Consider the following 23146-nt stretch of genomic DNA (forward strand, 5'->3'; position numbering starts at 1 on the left):
CCAAATAATTTTTCTGAAAGCAGAATATTAGATCCCAAAATGATTGTGCAAAATAAAATCTATACTGTATTTAAAATCTAGTCAACATTTTGTTTATTAAAGCACAGAATTTCTAGTTTTTAACTGAGCACTACTCAATTCAGGCTTAGAGGGATGCCAGGATAAAACTGGGAGCTACTAAGCCTCAAGCATCAAAGTTCTTTTTTTAGAATCATCTTTTTTTTTAAACTTTTTGTATTATCTTTATTTATTTATTGGATAGAGACAGGCAGAAATTGAGAGAGGAGGGAAAGATAGAGAGGGAGAGAGACGAGACACCTGCAGCCCTGCTTCACCACTCATGAAGCTTTCCCCCTGCAGGTGGGGACCAGGGGCTCGAACCGGGGTCCTTTCGCACTGTAACATGTGCACTCAAGCAGGTGAGCCACCACCTGGCCCAGAATCATCTTATTGGGAGGTAAAAGGTTTACGGTATATTTGTTGGCACTTGGGCACGATTTCTCTGCTCCTTGTGATAGCTATCTGCATAAACCATTCACCCCAATAAAAGTTCTCTCCCACCACCATGCACCAGGACCCCAAGCCCCCTCCACCCCACTACTTCTCCTTCTTTCCCAGAATCCACTGCTTTGAGGCAATACACCTCACCCACTAAGGACGAATGTCAGGTGATCTCACTTGTAGGTGGAACTTAAAAAACAAGGACAGAAAGGGAAAACACAGAATGAAATTTGAACCTGGTGAGGTGTACTGCATGAAAGTCTTCTGGCATAACAATTATGCTGCACCTCTAGCTCTAAAATGTACATTTTTCGTTAGGAATTAGAAATACAAAAAAAGAGGCCAGGTGGTGGCACACCCAGTTAAGCACACACATTACAGTGTTCAAGCCCCTGGTCCCCACCTGCAAGGGGGAAGCCTCACAAGTGAAGCAGAGCTTCAGCTATCTCTCTGTCTTTCTCCCTATCTCCCTTACCCTCCCAAATTGTTTCTATCCAATAATAAATAATTTTTTTAAAATACAAAAAACACCTGTACAGTAATTATCATCAAACTATGTCATTTTTTTCTACAATAAAGTACAACACATAACCTTTTTTTCAAGTTTAGATCCTTTTTTTTTTTACTGAGGGGGTTAATGCTTTACAGTGTATTCATTGACATATGCATAAACTTCATTATGTAATAGGCCCTCAAAGTGGGGGCCTCCATCTCCTCCCTCCCTTCCCAGAGTCCTTTGTTTAGGTGCAATACACCATTGCCAGTCCAAGCACTTTGTGCTTGCCCCCCCCCATTTCCTACTTTACTAAGTCCCACTAATAAGTGAGTTCATTTGGTATTAATCTTCTCATTCTGGCTTATCTCACTTAACATAATGTACTCAAGTTTCATTCAAGAGGATGCAAAGGAGACAACTTCTTCATTTTAAACTCCTGAGTAGCATTCCATCATATATGTATATGTATATGTATATGTATATGTATATGTATATGTATATGTATATGTATATGTATATGTATATGTATATGTATATGTATATGTATATGTATATGTATATGTATATGTATATGTATATATATATCACAATTTTTAAGCCACTCATCTGATGGTGGACATCTGTATTGCTTCCAGGTTGTGGTGATTATAAATTATGCTGCTATGAATGTTAAGCATACATCAATCTCTTCTGATAGCTGTTTGTTATAAATAATAAATCCCCAAGAGACAAACTGCTGTGCTGTAGGTAAGTCCATTTCCAGTGTCCTGAAAAGTCTCTAGTTTGCTTTCTGCAAAGACTGGACCATTGTGCACTCCCATCAGCAGTGCAGAAGTGTCCCTTTGTCTTCAGATCCTCTCCAACATGTCATTTCTGTCCTTTCTGATGTATGGTATTCTCTCAAATGTGAAGTTGTATCTCATTGTTGTCTTTATTTGCATCTGTCTGACTATCAGAGACTTGGAGCACCTTCTCATGCATCTGTTGGCTCTCTGGGTCTCTTCCTCGGTGAGATGTCTGCCCATATCCTGACCCCATTTTCTAAAGGGATTGCTTGTTTGTTTGTTTTTTGTTTGTTTGTTGGTGCTTAGTTTACTGAGCCCCTTATGCATTTTTATTATTAGTTCTTTGATGACAACAAACAGCTTTTAAGAGACAAAGAGTGTACTTTCACTCCCTAACAAGTTACTGACAGGAGTATATACACAAAGCAGATTTCTTTTCTTTTCTTTTCTTTTCTTTTGTTGTTACCACAAGGCTCATAGCCAAGGCTTAGTGCCTGTCCAACAAATCTACTGCTCACAATGGCCATTTATTCTTTATTCTTTTTTTTTAAATCTGATAAAACATATAGAAATTAAGAGTTGAAAGGTACATAGAAAGAAAGACACTGCAGACCTGCTTCACCGTTTATGAAGCCTCCCCTCGCATGTGGGAAGTAGGTGCTGAAGCCTGGGTCCTCAAGCATGATAATAGGTACACTCAACGATGTACCCAGTCCCAAAACAGATTTTTTAAATTATTAACTGATCTATAATCCAATTTAAAATAAGTAGCAACAAAAAATAAATAAACAGAGCTTAGAAAAAACAGTATGTTGTCTGCACCTTTTCATACACTGTCTGATTTACCAGTAGCTACAAATGGCAGTTGCTGAGTCAGGAGCAACCTAAAATCATAATAGAAAGACTATTAGGTAAACTGCAGTATCTTCACTCAGCACCATACTCTGGAGTCTTATAAAATGATAAGTTAACGGATTAAGCGCACGTGGCACAAAGCTCAAGGACCAGCGTAAGGATCCTGTTTTGAGCCCTGGCTCCCAATCTGCAGAGGGGTCGCTTCATAGGCGGTGAAGCAGGTCTGCAGGTGTTTGTCTTTCTCTCCCCATCTCTGTCTTCCCCTCCTCTCTCCATCCTATCCAACAACAATGACATCAATAACAATAGTAACTACAACAATAAAACATGGGCAACAAAAGGAATAAATAAATATTTTAAAATGGTAACTTAAAATATTAACTAATAACATATAGGATACCTGTGATACTTAAAATTATCTAATTTTATCTGAACTTATAACTCTAGCATAGTATATATATGCATTTAACCCCGTGCCCTTTAGAAGTAACAGTAAATCAAAGGGTATAAATTAAAATGAGAGCAAAGAAATAGAGAAAATACAAGAGAAAGCAACACCAATAAAAGATTTATAAAGATGGTGAAGGAAAGAATTGTGACTGACCTAGAAAACACAAAACTAATTGCCAGTAGAAGGGGAAGTGATTTTTCAGTAGACTTTCCCCCCACAGGTTCCTGAAACACTGACTCATAAATCTTTCAAGGAAAAAAATGGCAACGTTGCTAGGGTGGGCTCAGCGGTGGGAAACAGGACCTGCATACATCAAGTCTTGGGCTTGACCCACCCCCACCCGCGCCCCTGCAGATGCCAGATCTGATTGGTGCGCTGGAGTCTGCTGTCTGTGTGTGTGTTCTCTCCCTCTCCCCTGTCCTCTGCTCCCTCTCTCTCTCTCTCTCTCTCTCACCAGAGGACTACTGAACTCTGACTTATGGTTGTGCCAGGGATGGAATCTGCGAACTCTGGTGCCTCAGGCGTTAAAGTCTGTTGCGTAAGTCTCTGTACTTCTTACCGTCCCCTTGTCCCCTGTGTAAATCTCTTAATTCAGTTTTGCCTCTCTCTTAAGTAGAAATTAATAGTCCAACCACTGAATATTTGAGGAATATTAGCATTAGCACAAACAGTAAAGGAACACTGTGTAAACACAGGCAAAACACAAGAACTTCAAAAATGAATTTACTAATATTTTTAGAAATTGAATAAAGAACAAAATGAAATTAAATAAAATGAAATAAATGAAATAAAGTATTCCACAACAATAAAGAGCTCTTAAAAATTCAAAATACAATTGTTGAAAAGAAAACCGAAGAAAGGCTAAAAACTGAATCAAGAATATTAGCCTGGGCAGTGGCACAGTGATTAGAACTTTGGACTTAAAAGCATGAGGTGCTGAGTTCAAACCTCACATAAGCTACAGTGGTTCTCTGGTTTATATTCTCTTTTCATCTCCCTCATTCTCTCTCATCAATACATAAATAAATCTTAAAAAGAATTATCCCCTAGATAATAAAACAAAGAAACAAAACAAAGGTTAATAAGAAATTAATTATTGGGCAGGGGTAGATAGCATAATGGTTATGCAAAGAGACTCTCATGCCTGAGGATCCAAAACCCCAGGTTCAATACCCTGTACCACCATAAGCCAGAGCTGAGCAGTGCTCTGGCAAAAAAAAAAAAAAAAAAAAAAGAGAGAGAGATCATTGCTTTACCTATGGTATAGCTGATTAATATAATCCTTAATGGGGGACGGAGAAATCACTGAATGTTGCTTTTAAATTTTTTCTAAAAAATTTCCAGATTATTAGACATTTGCCTCCAGATTGAAAGTGTTGCTGAATGACATGTGAAATTAGTGAGCCAGACCAAAGTATCATAGCAAAATTTCAAAACAGGAGATAGAAATCACCTAAGAATTTCTAGCATGCAAAACAAGTAAAAACACAACTCAAATTAAAAAAAAAAAATGCATTGGGGGAGTCGGGCTGTAGTACAGCGGGCTAAGCGCAGGTGGTGCAAAGCACAAAGACCGGCATAAGGATCCCGGTTCGAACCCCGGCTCCCCACCTGCAGGGGAGTCGCTTCACAGGCGGTGAAGCAGGTCTGCAGGTGTCTATCTTTCTCTCCTCCTCTCTGTCTTCCCCTCCCTCTCTCCATTTACCTCTGTCCTATCCAACAACAACAATAATAAATACAACAATAAAACAACAAGGGCAACAAAAGGGAAAAAATAAATAAAATAAATATATAAAAAATTTAAAAAAATGCATTGGACTTCTGGGTAGTAACCTCAGGAAGTTACAAAATAAATGTTTTCAAAACGCAGAGTCTTCTGCAACCTAGAATTCTTTATACTCAGCTATTAGTTAGGGGTTGAGACTGGGGTGAGGTACCTTTTTCCTGCCCAGAGTCATAGTAGATATTTCTATCATTCTTGGGATATACAAAATTATCAACTTAAAAATTAGCACTTGATGTTGCTATGTTCCACCTGCAGTCAGTTGTCTTGGCATGATCAGACCAGATGATTTCACAGGTTGTATGTGTCCCGTGGACAGGACGTTCTCCATGCCTGGTAAAGACTTACAGCATTTTCAGTCAAACTAGAAGCCAACAATATTTTTCCTTGAGAACTTACTAAATTATGGCCCTAACAAAAGGGAAGAAGAAGGAAGAAGAAACACAAGGGTAGAGGACACAAGAAATCTAATCCCCCGAAATACGTAAGTGTAAAAATAAACTATGCAAAGACCTGGGGCCCAGTCTAGACTGGGCGAAAAGGAGGAACACAGGGAGGAGAAGCTGAAGCTGGGCGCTTACAACAAGCACATAGATAACTTCCTGTGGTAGCCTAGGAAAGCTGAAAGTAGTAGCTACATGACAAATCTTTGGCAGGCTTTGGGGAACCTGAAAGTCAGAATTTAGCATTGGTAATCTCAATTTTCATATTTAAATTAGTGAACTTTGGGGGCCAGGTGGTGCACCTGCCTGACTGCACATGTTTGAATATGCAAAGATGCAGTTTCAGGCCCTGGGTCCCCACGTACGGGGGGGGGGGGGGGGGGGGAAGCTTCACAAGTGGTGAAATAGTTTTGCAGGTACCTCTTTTCTCCTTCCTTATCTCCTCTTCCCCTCTAAATTTTTCCCTGTCTCTATACAAAATAAAATAAATATGTACATTTTTAGTTATTCAACTTTGCAAAGCATCCTTCACCTACAAATAATAATCATCTTTGAAAATTACTAATGGTTTTTTCAATTATTAAATAAACATCATGAAAATTACTGATATTTTCTATATTCTCTATAACCAGATGAAATCATTTTAACAGAGAATGTTCTATCAAATCATACTATAGTTCCTTGAAACAGTGCCTTTCATTTGTAGTCATTTCATAATCATACTTTAATTTTTAAATAGCAATTTCAAGAAAATTCCTGTTGTTTGTAGACAACTTATTAATCGACTCAAGGACCATGCTGGTCTGTTTCTATGTGACTTTCAAGATGTCTTTGTTAAAGCAGCAATTGCTGGGCTTGGGTGGGAGTAGATAGCATAGTGGTTATGCAAAGAGACTGTCATGCCTGAGGCTCCAAAGTCCCAGGTTCAATCCCCTGCACCATCTTAAGCCAGAGCTGAGCAGTGCTCTGGTGTCCTTCTCTCTCTGCAACTCTCTCAAAAATAAAATAAATAAAATACTTTTTAAAAAATAAGTTTCTTTTAAGAAAAAAAACAGCAATTTTTAGGCGATTGTAATATAAAAATATAAGGTACTCTGTAGCTCTATTTCAGATAACTTTTCTCAAAAGTGCAATGATGTATATTAGACTAAACCAAGCTGAGACTCACCCAGGCAGCTAAATGAAATGTGAAGAGCAGGCATTCATGTTTAAGCTTAAATCCGTCTCTCTACAATTTCTACCCACTGAAGCAAATCAGATTTTCCAGCATTTGCTCATTTAACTATGATAGCATTATGCTTTAAATCACACAGGCAAATTTCTCAAAAATTAAAGATGCTTTTGGTTCTTTCATCTAATAAACTAATAATTCTTTCTAATTGTACATTTTAGTACTTTCTGCATGTTCATCACTGTAGGGAAACACTGAAAAAGACTTGGTTGAAGGCTAGGAGGTATCTCAGTAGTAAAATGTTAGACTCTTGGAAGCACTGAGTTTGAGCCCTGGCAAGGCATATGGTCTGCTTCTCTCTCCCTCTCCCTCTCCCTCTCCCTCTCCCTCTCCCTCTCCCTCTCCCTCTCCCTCTCTCTCTCCCTCTCCTTCTCCCTCTCCCCCTCCCCCACCCCCCTCTCCCTCTCCCCCACCCCCACCCCCTGTCCCTCTCCCCCTCCTCCCCTCTCTCTCTCTTACTTTTTACAATGAATGAAGAATGAATGAATGAATGTGTGAGTGAGTGAATGAAGAGGACATGGTCTGCAACAATATGAAAATTATCCCCAAAATAATATAATTCTATTTATTAAATGGAATCTAAGCACAATAGTTTAATGAATGGCAAGACTCACAGGTCCTCTACTACATAATCAATATTTATATTCACCTATATGTGTATATAAGTAATTCATTCATAAGTGACAGTAGGATAAACTCAAATGTCTACAACAGCATTTCTGGATACACTAGTAAGTACAACCATAAAGAAGTCAATTTAATTACATATAATGTATTTTTTGTGAACTGTCAGTGGTAACTAGCTCTTTTCTAAGTACATTTTATAGTAAACACAGCCTATATCAAGGTGGAATTATTCTGTTACCCAGTCATGCTCCTAGAAATGCCCATGAAATGGGGCATTTTGCTGTTGCAAATAAACAATAGTAACTAGAATAGAGGGTATAAACTGGCAACTTATAGACCATATCTAGGACATGAATATATTTTATTTGGACAGCATACCATCACTGTTCTTCAACTGCATAGCTGCCAATTCACTTAAGAGTCTGGGCTTTTACCTCCTCTGAAAAAATCAAAATAACTGGCAATACTGGTCACTCATCTTTCAGCTGTCATAAATTCTGAGAGCTGTGCGACGCCTCTGTGTTTGCATGCCGCGCGTACTGTCTGATCAGCATGCTTGCCTAACTTTCTATTATCAGAAACCTGTCTATCTCACTTGAATCCCATGCCTATCCCTGTAGCTAACTGAATTCACAGCTCTGGACAGAGAGCAACTACTTTTACAATTTTACAACTACTTTTACTTACTTACAATCTAACCTCTATTCCTAGAGGGTTATTTTTCTTAACAGATCATTGTATTGGGTAGATGATGATTTACACGACTTGCCAAAGATGTACAATTTCACCTCTCCCTATGATAGGTGTTGGCACACCTTTGCATATAGGTTATATGTGAAATTATCAATTATGAGGGTGTCTCTGTAGTTAAATATATTAGAGTAATATATATTTATATATATATATGTATATATATATATACATATACATAATATGTTCTCTTTCTGTGTATGTCAGTACCTGGATAAAGTATCTTTAAAGTTTGATTGCCTTTCATATATGCATCCAACCCTGAAAACTGAAACTTTAACTGGAGTACAATGCTGATTCATTTTAATGGCCTTTATATTATTGCTGTTCTCAGAGTAGACAATAAACCAGGTCTGAAAAAAAATTCCATAAAAAACTTGAAAGAAAAATGTGTAGCAAGATAATAAAATAAATAAGTTTACCCTAGTCAAGTTAAAAAAAAAACATTATTCTGCTTCTTTTATTTAGCAATTTCTTAGATAATTTTCAAACAACATATATTTGAAGCAATTAGTTTCTAACTGATATATATGCTCTAATTATGGTTAATTACAACTAGATTAAAATTTTTTCCACTAACTGTTACCATACCAAAGATAATCAAAATATTTTTTTACAATGATCTACAAAAATCCTGCAAAAATTTTTAAATGTCCAAGTCCTATTATAATGCTAGAGTAAGATATTTTACCTGAGTTTTATAAAATTGAAAATGTTGATTTCTTTAACAAAGAATAATTGACTTTCATTGCCTTACAAACTATATGAAAAAAGTAAGACAAATACATTAGTGCCCACTACTTTAAAAACAAAGTGCAGGAGACTCTTGAAAGTTTGTTAGATTATTTCCTTAACATGTTGTAAAGACATAAGACATACATGTCATAAGTACATTTTGTGGCACTAAAATTTCCCCCACACTTGGGCTTTCACTCTAGAGCTGATAAAATTTTTACATCCAAAAGTCAAAGGTTAAATAAAGGAAAGGAAATGTTTTTTGTCAAATGGTCAGTAACCACTAACAGTCTGAGTGATCAGCAGGAACCTCACTTAGAGTAATCAAATAAAACTAAGGAAACCGCCTTTCCGTAGAATAACGTCTTATGTCTAGAGGCTGTTTTTCTGTCTGGAAAACTGACACAAAATGCGTAAAATTGAAAACATTCTGTTCTAAGGGATTTGCCCAAAGGAAGAGTGTGAAAGCTTCAAGTTTGGTCTGAGTTAAAAGGGGAAAGGGGAGGGTGACTACAAAGGCTCGAAACATCAATCTGTCTTTCTTATTAGAGTATTTTATTTTGAACCTTTGGCGACAATTTTATAGTTGTAAAATTATAGGAATCAAATTAGAAGGGAAAAGGTATTTCTTGCAGTTTTTGCTAGCATATGAAACCAATTTGAGATACAAACAACGGCAAGATGTAAATTAGTAATAATCTTGAGATATTTTTGAAATCTTGTTAAAGTAAGGCAGATACATAACGGTGGCCAACAACTCACAGCTAAACATCAACTTTAGAAACAAAGTGTAGGAGACTCTTGAAAGTTTACTAGATTATTTCCTTAACATTTTGTAAAGACGTAAGACATATATGTCATAAGTACATTTTGCGGCACAAGTAAACCCCAAATCTACTGTCTTCTAAAAGGTAGATTAATACAAATAGAAACCAAGGAAACACACTTACTTGCAAAACTTAACTTAGCATAAATCCAGAAGGGGGGGGGGGAGGCAAAATGTTTATTTTTGCATGTAAACTCTCCAGCTTGGAGGTGAATCTAAATTCTGTTTTAAGTCTCATACTGTCATCATCCACGAGTAGGAGATTTAAGTATATGTATAAATGTTTTAATTCAGATCTCTAATCCTAGTGTAAGTTGTTAATTTACTATGATCAGTGTTTTGACTATCATCTCTAACTTAGAAGTCTCTTCCTATCCAACAAATATGAGAAGCAGAGTTGTTTTTTTTACTTCCCTGGTAAAAAATATGCTAAAAGCTTGTGTTTCATTTTACTGTGGATTAAAAAGTCAACATTTACTTGAATCTATTATACTTTCACTATACTCTTTAAGAACCTAAAACATTTTCTTCATTATCAACAAAAATCCATACTTATATTTTATTGTGATATAGATTAAAGCACAAATTCAAACATTAGAATTATTCAGAATACTGAAAATGATTCCTGAACAATCAATTCAGAAAATTCACAAAAAAATATTCACAAGTGAATTATTATGATTCAGTATAAGTGCAGTAATCTTCCACAAAAAAAATAACATCCGGAGCAAGTTATTAAAATATTTCATATCTGAACATAATAAAGTTTAAGTAAAGATGAACTAATTTTTACAAAACATAATCACAAAGGCAGTCAGTCATCTTTGTAGTAAATCTCAACATTACGTAAAGGGGAAAAGTGAAATGAATATAGATGTACAAAATTTCTCAGTAACAAAGGGGATGTAATATGAACACTAAACTAGTTTTCAGGTTTTCTCATAGAGTACCCTTGTAGTATCTATAACTAAAAACACTAGTAAGATTAAATTCCTGCCTTACAAATACATTATGTACTTTTTATGACAAAAGGCGATTTGCATAAACTCTCCCTACTTTTTAGTATGCTATTTATAATCCTAACATCTCAGTTTTAGAATAGAGGAAACTGATTAAACCATTGTTGCTGGAAATAAAGACACCCATGATTACCACCCCAAGCCTTCCAGAATGTCACGCACTGGGAAGGATGGAAACAGTAAGTGCCAGCGGGAAAGGCACCTTGTACACTGCTGGTTGAATTAATTAGTTATTAAACCACTGCTGGTTGAATTAATGCATTCCTTTAATGCCTGTGGAGGATAGTCTGGAGATACCTCAGAACACTGGAAATGGACATGTCCTGGGGCCTGTCACTCCTTTCCTAAGGATCTATCCAAAGAAAACAAAAGCACCTCTCCCAAGAGATCTAGCAGCAATATGTGTAACAGTCCAAACATGGAAGCAAGAAAATTGTGAGATATGTGTGTGTCTGTGTGTGTGTGTGTGTGTGTGTGTGTGTGTGTGCGTGCACCCACGTGTGTGTACTTCTCAGCTATTAAAAATGATGAGAAGGGAGCCAGGCGGTTGCAAAGGGATTAGGCGAACATGGCACAAAGCGCTAGGACTGGCGGTAAGGATCCTGGTTCCAGGCCCCCGGCTCCCCACCTGCAGGGGAGTCGCTTCACAAGTGGTGAAGCAGGTCTGCAGGTGTCTATCTTTTTCTCTGTCTTCCCCTCCTCTCTCCAGTTATCTTTGTCCTATCTGGCAACAATAACAATACTAACAAGGGCAACACAAAGGGAAAAAGTGGCCTCCAGGAGCAGTGGATTCGTAGTGTAGGGGCACCGAGCCCCAGCAATTACCCTGGAGGCAAAAGAAAGAAAGAAAAAAATATGAAAGTATCTTCTTTACCTCGACATGGATGAAACTTGAAGAAATCATGCTATATAAGATTGGAAAGAGAAAGATGAATATAAGGTGATATCACTTACAGATGAATATTAAGAAACAAGGAGAGAAATACAAAGCACAGGGTGAAATCTGGACTATATTTTATCTGGTCTGTTGTGGCAAGGACATGAGGGGAAAAATAGTGGGGTGGGAGCTGAGAAGGACTGTAGCCCAATGCACAATGGAGCAGGGCAGAAATTGGTGGTGGGACTGGTGTGTAGACACCTGCCACAAAGGATGAAAAATGGGCCTAGATCAATCACTGTTTTCCTAATGATATGCAATAAAAATTCAATAAAATTAATTCTTAAAATTATTTTTGCTGGGACCAAAGAGATAGTTCACCAGCACAGGTGGCTGCATTGCCCTGCTCACCACCACTTTGAACGCTGGTACCACAACTCTTTAAGGAAAATGATGGATCCTGCCACTTGTAGCAACACGATGGCCCAAGAAGGTACTACACATTTGAAACAACCACGCAGAGAAACATCATCTCAGTTATATGTGCTATATAGAGAAAATAAATATAGATTAACTAATTAAATAAAACAATACACTTTTATACAATAAGACCAAATGGTGGCTATCAAAAGGGGAGGGGGAAAACTAGAACACTGGGGGGTTGTAAATCAGAATGAGAGGATATGCATGTGACTTTCAATGGTGCACACCTGGAACCTATATAACACTATAATGCAAGGATATTTCAATAGAAATACCTAAAAAGAAAAAGAGAAAGTGCCATGCTCTTTAATTAAGACTATCAGGAACTTTGGGAGCAGTAGGAAAATTTGTTAAATGTTGAGTCAAATATTACAGAAAAATGTCTATAGCATACTCTCAGAATGGTCAGTAAGATCAATAGTAAAAGATAGAGAGAACTGATATGCATGTGTGACAGTACACTGAGGGGCCAAGGAGTGAGAAGCATGTTAGCACTTACGAATCTAGGTGATACATAGACAAGAGCTCATTTGATTATTCCTGACATTTTTCTGTAAATTTGATATTTTTAATGAAATTATCTTAAAATTCATTGAAATAAATTAGAAAGCATATGTAGCTTTGGTCTTTCCAATGGGGTAACATGGCTTGGGCAAAGTTTACAAGGTTATATATTCCCCTTTAAACTGTAGCTTTTGAACTTTCTGCATGAAAGGAGAATGATAAAAGGAGTTCTCCCTGTCCATTCTTCACACATCCCTACTCTCCAACCAACTGATTTTAAGGTAGAAGAATCCACCTACAGAGTAAAGCATAATACTCTTCTGGATAAAACATAAGTTTTCAATACAATTCTTATTCAGATAAAACAAATTGTGCCTGACAAAAGAATGAGGATATATGTACATTCTATTACTTTAAAAGCATTAACTTTGAACAGTGATTGAAAAAAAAAATTCCAACTCCAGCAAAATGTTCTAAGTAAATTTATAAAATTAACCCTCAAAGAATATGAAATGTAGCTAAGATGCAGATAAGTGAAACAAACAACACTGTCATACCACTGAGATATTTAAGTCATTAAATTGATTATTAAGTCTTCCTTATTTTTAATTTTTATTATCTTTATTTTGTGGATAGAGACAGCCAGAAATCAAGAGGGAAGGGAGTGATAAGAAGAAGAGAGACAGGGACCTGCGCAATGATCCTGGTTCAAGCCCCCATCTCCCCACCTGTAGGGAGGATCACTACAGGTGATCTTAGAAGGTGTCTTGGAAGCAGGTTTGCAGGTGTCTCTCTCCGTCTCTATCTCCCCTGCCCTCTCAATTTCTCTGTCCTACCCAATTAAAAAAAAAAAAAAGGCCACCAGCAACGGTAGACTTGTAGTGCAGGAACAGAACACCAGCAATAAGCCTGGAGGAAAACAAAAAACGAACAGAGCAAGGTCATAACGTCAGAACGAAAAAAAGCCCTCGGACACAGGCTGAGGGACTGAGGTCACCAAAGGGGGAGACTGAAGAGGGGCCTAAGGGTGGAGGGTCACTGGCATTTTGGTGGTGAGTGTGGCATAGAAACATACCATCAGGAAGAGGCGTGGAATTGTTCCCTTAACATAGACAGACTTGTAAACAATTACCTCAGTAAATTTAGAGTGGAATCTTTTTTCAGGATAGGAACGATTGAGGGGTCGAAAAAGGTGTAGTGGGACAGGATGATGGTTTGGTGGACAGTAAGCTGTACTGACTCCTATCTTGCAGAAATGTGGAAATACACCCTCATGACAACAATAATCCTTCAAATCAGCATAACCTAGTAAAGTGACATTGAAGTTGGGGAAAAGAAAACAAAACATGATAGCATCCTATTTTCAGGGAATACATATAGATTTCTGATTCATCAGGACACATCACAGGGATAACCCTTCTTGTCAGCCTACAAGTCAAACCCCTAAGTCTGCACCGAAGAGAAACACTTTTAACAATTAGATCAAAACTAATGCTGTAAACAGCTGGAGTGGGATCAGAAAGATTTGTACAAAAACCGTGGCACACTTTTAAAAATCTTCTACTGGGAGTCAGGTGGTAGTGCAGCAGGTTAAGCCCACATGGCCCAAAGCCCAAGGACCTGTGCAAGGATCCATCCAGGTTGAGTCCCCGGCTCCTCACCTGCTGGGGGGGTCGCTTCACAGGCGGTGAAGCGGGTCTGCAGGTGTCTATCTTTCTCTCCCCCTCTCTGTCTTCCCCTCCTCTTTCCATTTCTCTCTGTCCTATCCAAATGGGGGGGGGGATGGCCTCCAGGAGCAGTGGATTTGTAGTTCCAGTACTAAGCCCCAGCGATAACCCTGGAGGTAAAAAAAAGAAAGAAAGAAAAGAAAAGAAAAGAAAAGAAAAGAAAAGAAAAGAAAAGAAAAGAAAAGAAAAGAAATCCGCTGCTTCATTCCCTCTTATTGCTGATACTGGGAGTGTAGGACCAGGATTAGTCAAAGCAATTAGAAAATGAGTTTTGTGCAAATTTCACAAAAATTTCCATGATTAAAAATCTCATCTAGACATTTTTACTTTTTCATTATTTTTATTAGTGATTTAATATTGATTTACAAAATTATGACGGGTGTAATTCTCCACCATTCCCAGAGCTCTGTGTCCCCATTCCCTCCAATGGAAACTGACTGCTGTGGTTCTCCCACTTTAGACACCATCTCAAAAAGAATCTGTACACAAGGCTGTCCTCAACCACTACTTTGCAACCTTTGCCTTCAAGCAGCAGTAATTTACTCTCAAAAGTTCAAGTTTCGATTCAGTGATAGAAAAAATTATAGTCTAGGGGCCGGGTGGTGGTGTACCTGGTTGAGCACACATGTTACAATGTGCAAAGACCCAGGTTCAAGCCCTTGGTCCCCACCTGCACGGGGAAAGCTTTACAAGTGGTGAAGCAGGCCTACAGGTGTCTGTCTATCTCTTCCTCTCTATTTCCTCCCTCAATTTCTGGCTGTCTCTATCCAATAATAAATAATTATATATAATGTAAATATATAATAGATATATTATAATTATATTTTAATTAAAAATTTTTTAAATTATAGTCTACATTTTGATTCTAATTTTAGTATGTGGATGCTTCAAGATAATGCTATTGTTACTTGCAAAACAATACTACATATAGAAAATACTTTTCAACATTTTTGGATTCAGAAAACAGTAAGTAAATACCGTAAGCATATCTGAGACATAATGAACAAAAGAAAACACATTTAATCTGTTGCAAACCCAAATTTCTTCTTGCTACAAATACTCACCTAAGGATGCATAAGCAAATTTTGCCACCTGATGTAAGTCTGCAAAAGCCAAACCTCTGTTTGCTTTCGATGTCTGTCAGTACAAAGGTAAAGTGCTGTCCAACTTGGTTTTGAGACACCCTATAGTAATTAGGAAATATTAAGTCTTATATGAGAATTTCTAAAGGAAAAACAAGAATGTGTTTCTATACAGCACTGGTTTCTTTTCAAACATTTGGATTTCAAATTTAGCTAAGTTCTACAAGTAAGATGAATAAAATGTTTAAATCATGAATCGAACAGCAAAATCAATGACTACTCTATATATAGCACAAATCAGCACACACTAATACCTTACTAGGAAATCATTAAGATAGTCTACCCTAAATTTTCTCATGCTTGAAAGTAGTAATAAAATATTCCATAAATTCTGAACCATTACTGAAACTGCAGAAGTGAGATGGTAGACATAATCGCTGGTCTTCTCAACTCTAGACCATCATTTTGTCATTATTCTAAGACTTCTTAGATAACAAATCATGTTGCTTTAGAATCCAACGGCAGTCACCAGCACTAATTCTGGTAAACTGTACATTATCACCCAAGAAAGCAGCATACAAATTACCACTGGCATAATTTAGTGCTTATTTCTAATGCCAACCATATACTAAAAAATGAATCTGCAGGTACAAAATGATACAATTTCTTTTTTTTTAATTTTTTATTTAAGAAAGGATTAATTAACAAAACCATAGGGTAAGAGGGGTACAATTCCACACAATGATACAATTTCTACCCAAAAAAAAGTAAGCTTTCATATTACTGTACGTAACATGTACCACAGTGAAACAAGTGTATTAAGTCAGTACACTGTGTCTTTGACTTGATTTAAAAAATACCAATATATGTCTCGCTACTCACTGTAATCATGACATTAGATAATCATAACTGAACCTCTAGAACAACAACTTCCCCAAGGCAAAATATAATATGCATGACACCTAAATTATTTTTTAAATACAAAAGGATTAAATCATTTAATATCAGTGTAACCACTACATAAATTATTTCAATTGTCAAAAATTAATGAACTTCAAAGTGCCGAACATTTAACAAAAATATACACTGAAACAGGAAGCTAGTTCCGTTTTTTTACAAACTTCGATAACAACCTCCCATGTCTAATATGCCCTCTAGTGCCCAAAGTTTACAATATACCTTCTAACTGTTTTTCCTTTTATTTATTCTTGCTATTAATCTGAAATCTGTAACTTAGCAGGCACACTTGGTTCTCCAGTAAAGAGGTGAGAACGACTGGGTGTCATTTATTAGCAATACTTACCAGTGTCCATTAGCTCATCATTCAGAAGGCTTTATTTTTAAAATTACAAAACTGTAGATTTTCACTTTAAGAAAAATATTTTCCTCAAATAAGTTTTCTTTTAAAGTCTCCTCATACCATATTCTTAAAAAAAAAAACTGTTAACAGGGTGTGAAAATCACATGAACAACAATAAATGAGCTATTATTGGTACTCAAAAGGCTATATGTTCTGTGAGATTCCAACTACACACAGGTAATCCTCTATTCACTCAGCATTTGTTCAGTAAAATACAAACATAATGAGATTTTCAAAACTGCTAGGTTTTCCTGTAGGCTTCCTACAGGAAAATAATGTTGCACTATTTCTATATAACTATTCTTGGGAGACAACTAGCCACTAGTTTTATAATATCACACAAATGGTCTTTTTAATTAGATGAAGGGAGATAGGATAAGAAATGATAATTTTTTCCATTAGCGCTTACCACATGGACCTGAAGAACAAAAAAGAAGAAATGGAACCTGAGGACTTCTGACAACGGTGGAGGAAACAAAAGATAACAATGATTTTAAAAGGTTTCCTCATTCCAAATACTGTTGAATTTTGAACTTCTAGTCACTCCTGTTAGAAGCAGCGATGAAAGGGTGTATTTTATTTATAAAAATACATCTGCATACATACATACATATTACATTTGCCAGTAATGGCCTAAAGTTATTTTAAACGATGACTTATACCGTACCTTTCAATGTCAAAGGGGAAACAGAACTTTGGCACATTCTGTAGTACTTCCTGAAATTTCAAATTGGAAAAAAAAATTTTTTTAGAATAGTTTAAAGATGCAGTTAAAACTTTTTAAAGACATTTTTGGGGGGAGGAGAAATTGTCCTGAGAAAAATTGCACAGGTTCCTAAACTAAAATAATTGATTATTAAAAGGGAATTAAGTTTGTGCTTTGGCAGATTGCACTGACAATGCCACGGAAGCCCCAGGAGGGAAAGGCCTGGCCTGAAGGGTATTAACACCCTTCACATCCCCGCTGGGATTCCCTTCAACAAGGCCATATGGATTTTACAAGAAGCACCACACCATATGGGTAAGCTACGTCTGCTGCTACTTGTACCACAGACTAGCCACAGGGACTTCTGACAGATCCTGGCTCAAAAATATAAATGTTGTTTCAATTAAAATGCAGGCAGAGAAAAGGGAATAAGGTTGGCAGCAGAATGAATTACAGAGAGGTATAACAACTCTACATGTCCCATAGTAAAATGCTTTGAAAAAAAGTCACTTTATAGCTAAGGAACACGTTTATGTTTCAACTCAACAACAGTCACGCTAAGTTCTATCTCAAATACTACTCTTACAATGACTAGAACTAAACCTTTAAATAGAAAACATAGTTTCTATTCAGTGTACCTTCACTTAAGTACTACCTAATATGGAAATCAATGTTTTAATGAAGCACAGAAAAATAATCCTATTGATTTTGAAACCTACAGCGATTTTATAGTCATTGTAAGATAATTTCAAAAGCTTTTAAAAGACAGACACACTAACAATTATAACAAAATGCCACTATGCCATGCACTTGGCAAAAAAAATAGTATATAATTTGTATATGTATAGAAAATAACTTAAAATTAACTTTCATCCTAAAAGTTTAGAACTGAAGATAACACCATACAACTCCAAAGGCACACAAGCTTTATAGGAATCAGCAGAGATTTATGAGGATGATCTCTATGGAAAGGAAAGAACAAATGGCTTCTTGAAGTTGTCTTCCTCCTTAAAAAAAAAACAAACCTAATACTTGTTTACTAATAAAACTTACATAACGAAAAATCTCCAGTCTCTGACAATTCACGCTTCATGTGGAAGTATGGTAATGAGGGTTTTAAAGCAGACTTCCTCATTTTCTTTTAAAATGAGACTGTAGATAAGATGTCAATTTAAAAATTGAAACACTGTAAGATCCTAAAGTCAGTATCTAAGAATGCTTGAAATGTCTTAAGCCACTTAAGCAGGAAAAAAAAGTTGATCATGTAAAAATACAATCTTCTATCTCAAGGGCAAGTTACACTGGTTTACTTATGACCATGAATCTTTAGAAGTATGGAACAGAGTCCATAACTAGAAAAAGTTAAGTATTTTAGTACTGAAAATATCTTGCTAGGCGTAATCTTAAAAGCCAATAAATTTGAAATATTAAAGTTAACTGAAACTATAAACAGTTCATTACAAATGAGAAATTCATTTGACCGCTGCTAATCCTTATCTTGTGCTAACTAAAGCTATTTACCATATTTTCTATACAAATGAGCACCACATAAGACATTCTTCCATAAATCTATCACACAATGTCTCTAATAATCAAGATAATATTCAAAATTAATTCTCCACCTCTAAATATGCCCCAATATATTTCACATCAATTTGAAGAATCAAATTAATAAGAATGTTTCCCAGATAGCTGCTCAGTCTTTCACACCCTCCCCCCCCTTCTTCCACAAGCAACACACATGCACACACTTCTGCAAAACAGCCTCAGCTCGCTTCCCAACTGGCAGAAGCATCCCTCGGGGGACAAGTCTTTAAACCTCCGCACTCTTTAAAATTCAACCAGCCAGCAGGTCTATAGACTAGTGTATAAACAGTATAGACAAAAAAAAAAATCCTCTCTCAGCTTATGTCAGTGACAAAGCAGCTCAGCAGTTGACTGTTTCTCCCCTGACAGTATAAGCTGGGTTTTCACAGATCAATAGCGGGAAGTCCTACCTAGCTCCCAGGACTCAGGGTTTTTTCCCCCTTAATTACAGGTGCTATTCAAATTGGAGAGAGAGAGAGAGAGAGAGAGAGATGGCATTAGTTGGAGAGAGGGTAAGAAATGCAAATTGTGTTTTTTAATCTTTTCAGTAGTAATGTTAATTGAAAATTGTGCTTTACACTTATTAGGGGTGTTCATAAAATCTGATCCTCCCAGCATACAGTGCTTTTGAAAACAAATGCAAATATGGATACACACAAATTCAATTCTATGTTGACACCTATAGACTGTGCAAAAGGTTTAAGATGATGCTTGTCAAAAGTTATGCTTTCTCTGTAGACTTCTACTGTTAAAAAATACCTAATTTTCTTGGGCAGGAAATTTTATTTGTTAAAAACCTAACTCTCTAAAATGTTTTAGTTTTATACAAATAGAATAAACACATGGATAACTTTGCTTAATGTTGGCAATAGAAAACAACAAAATGCAGTGGAATATAAAATTGTGACTAGAAAGTATAAGAAGCAATTGATAATACATACATCTGCAATACATACAAGAATATAAAACCATGACTAGCAAAATGTAAGAATAGCATATATATTTGTATATGTACTAAAAAACAATACATCATATAAATATCTGGAAACAGGGACTGATTAAAATTCACAGACTGGTTTTTTTTATTTCTATAGCTCATATCTGTACTAATAAGCTTCATGACCAAATTGATTTTGTAGAATAAAACAAGCTGCTAATCACAGAGCAGTAAATTAATATTTAACACTATACAGTGATCAAATAAAAAGTATTTGAGAATTAATTTTCTTTTATTAAATTATAAGGCCTAACTACTGATTAAAGTCTGAAACAACAATGGTCGTAGAATTCCTCAGAGAAAAAAAATAAGCTAGCATGACTGTTGATATCAGTAATTGTTTTTCCTCCTAAGTTGCTTCATCCCTAAGGTCCTAGGTCTAAGATAACTTGCAAGAATGAGAGAGAGGAATATAGAAATATTCCCAGACAACCTCATTTACACCCATTTCAACACAACTAATGGCATCTCTCAGCCTTTATAGTTTATGAATATCTGTTAATGCTAGGATTATACATCTAACTACTAGTAGGAGTTTCTGTTTCCCAGACCCCCCCTCAAATTCGAAATGTACAAAATTGCAGTCATTTCTTTTTCTTTTTTAAAAAGAGAATGAGAAGGGGCTGGGCGGTAGCGCAGCGGGTTAAGCACACATGGAGCAAAGCGCAAGAATGGGTGTAAGGATCCCGGTTCGAGCCCCAGTTTCCCACCTGCAGGAGGGGGTCGCTTCACAGGCAGTGAAACAGGTCTGCAAGTGTCTATCTTTCACTCCCCCTCTCTGTCTTCCCTTCCTCTTTCCATTTCTCTCTGTCCTATCCAACAACAACGACAGCAATAATAACAACAACAATAAACAACAAGGGCAACAAAAGTAGAAAAATAGCCTCCAGGAGTAATGGATTCGTAGTGCAGGTACCAACCCCCAGCAATAACCCTGGAGACAAAAAAAAAAAAAAATGAGAGACAGGAGTGAAGGAAGGACACCACAGCAGTGCTCCACCACATGTGAAGTGTCCTATTACGTGGCATTCCCATGTAGTAGCCGGGGGCTTGAACCCAAGTCCTTTTGCATAGCTAAGTGTGCTCTACTGTACTAGCTATTTTTTTTTTATCTCCAACTTATTCTTTGATTGTCTGTATTACCTAGGACGGCACCATCATCTATTCAACCATATCAAAAACATGGATACTGTGTATATCCCTCCCTTTCTGTGGCTCTTATATATAATCAGTCATTCATCACATCCTCTTTATGCCGCTTTATAACTATCTCACTCCAGACATTCTTAGAGGGAAGAAAGGAGGGGCTGAGTAGTGGCACACTGAGTTAAGTGCACATAGTACAAAGCATAAGAACCTGCATAAGGATCCTGGTTCCAGCCCCCGGCTCCCAACCTGCAAGAGGGGGAGGTTGATTCAAAAGCAGTGCAGCAAGTCTGCAGGTGTCTGCAAGTGTCTTTCTCTCTCCCTCTTTCCCTCCCCCTCCTCTCTCAAATTTTCTCTGTCTTATCCAAAAGTATCCAGAAAATGGCCACAGGAGCAATGAATACATAGTGCAGGCACTGAGCCCCAGTGATAACACGGGAGACAAAAAAAAAAAAAAAGAGTCAAGAAAGGATTAGAATGAAGATGTAAGAATCACCTGAGGTGCTGGGTAGTGGCACATTTATTAGAGCACACAGTTTACCATGCATAAGGTCTTTAGTTCAAGCCCTGGGTCCCCCCTGCAGGGGAGAAGCTTCACAACTATTGAAGCAGTGCTACAAGTGTCTGTGTTTCTTTCTTCCTCGCTATTTCCCCCTTCCACCTTAATTTCTTTTTGATTCTATGGAAGGGAAGGAAGAAGGAGTTATGGATTAGATCCCTTATCAGGTAGCCCCAGTGATAACATGGGTAGAATAAAATAAATAAATAAATAAATAAATAAATAACACTTAGGCAGTTTAATTTTTTCCCAAAACTAGAAATCCATACCCATTTTTACTCCTAAGCTTAGTTTGAATAGCATCTATGATTAGTAGAATCCAACTGTACCAGCTAAGCGCTCAATGTATTTAAAAGTTACTATGTATTTTCTATTGTAAAATATGGCAAGATTTATTAGCACCCGCCTTAATTAATTCATCATCATCATAAACCAGGAAGGGATTCGTCTATCCTTCTGTTCTGCTGGCTTGCGTTCACCTTTAACCTCAGCTACTTTTACTTGTGGTCACTAAGTGAGTTGCCAGTGTTGAGCACATGACTTAAAGAGACAGAGTTCAGTGAAGGAAGCTTTGCTTTCTGAGTCTCCTTTCATCCAGGAGGATGCCTTTTCCCCAGAAACCCCACTGGTTTGACTTTCCTATTGTATCTAATTAGGACATCACAGTTACTCCTAAAGAAATCACTGGTGATGAAAAAGAGTTATCTATGCTTAGCTTCGATTTCCACTAGTCAGAAGTGAAGTCAGAATTGAAAGCCATTCAATTCTCTTTAACCATGAGACATGACTTAAAAAGGAGCTTGAGCATCATATTTTTAAAGAGTCATAATAATTTCCATCAGACAAAAATTAAATTGATAATAAAGATCTCAAAGTAAATACAATACAATATTATATAAAGACAGCTTTTATTTATTTATTTATTTATTTTTAGATTTTATTTTTTCACGAGAAATGATAGGAGAAAGAATCAGACATCACTCTGGTACATGTGCTGCAGGGGACTGAACTTAGGACCTCCTGCTTGAGAGTCCAATGCTCTATCCATTGCACCACATCCTGGACCACAGGACAGCTTTTATACATTCATAATTTTATTATTTTAAATAATTTCAGAAAACAGGGCTACTTGTCATTCTTAATCTAATGTTTCACAGAGGGTATAGACTTCAAAAGGTTTTGAGTATTATCTCCCCAAATAAATGAGAATTAGCTAAAAGTATTTCTCCATTCAATACATTTATGTTTTACATGAATAATAATGATGATGATGGTGGTGGTGCTAAAGGAATAATAAACTGTTTTTCTCAAAAGAAACATTCACTGAACTACTTAGTCTTAAATAAGTTGCATATTGCAGAACTGAGGCTCCCAACTCTTTTTTTTTTAAATATTTATTTTATTTATTTATTCCCTTTTGTTGCCCTTGTTGGACTCCCAACTCTTAAACTAAGGTGTTAGCGAGTAGAAGACCAATTTTGGGTGCTGCAAGATGGTATAGATATTCAAGGGAAATACAGCTTTAACAACACGGTGATCAAAATAGGATGCACTTTATGAAATGGTACAACCGCATTAGTATAGTAAATTACACAAAGGGCTACTTTAATATCATA

At 36.7% G+C, this 23146-nt stretch overlaps 1 protein-coding gene across 5 annotated transcripts in view; it reads right to left on the reverse strand.

Annotated features, from left to right (window-relative positions):
* Window positions 1–23146, reverse strand: part of DENND1B (DENN domain containing 1B) — a 206639-nt gene that overhangs the window by 118003 nt on the left and 65490 nt on the right. For 4 of the 5 annotated variants that reach the window (XM_060178489.1, XM_060178490.1, XM_060178491.1 and 1 more), the window contains exons 4-5: window positions 17203–17252; window positions 15158–15277 (exon numbers count right to left, since the gene is read on the reverse strand). The exons of the other annotated variant lie outside the window; for it this stretch is intronic. In XM_060178489.1, the coding sequence (XP_060034472.1) occupies window positions 15158–15277; window positions 17203–17252 (170 nt within the window). The remainder of the gene's footprint in view (window positions 1–15157; window positions 15278–17202; window positions 17253–23146) is intronic. 5 annotated transcript variants of the gene reach the window in all.

Source organism: Erinaceus europaeus, chromosome 19 (genome assembly GCF_950295315.1).
Source record: "Erinaceus europaeus chromosome 19, mEriEur2.1, whole genome shotgun sequence".
Classification (NCBI taxonomy): domain Eukaryota; kingdom Metazoa; phylum Chordata; class Mammalia; order Eulipotyphla; family Erinaceidae; genus Erinaceus; species Erinaceus europaeus.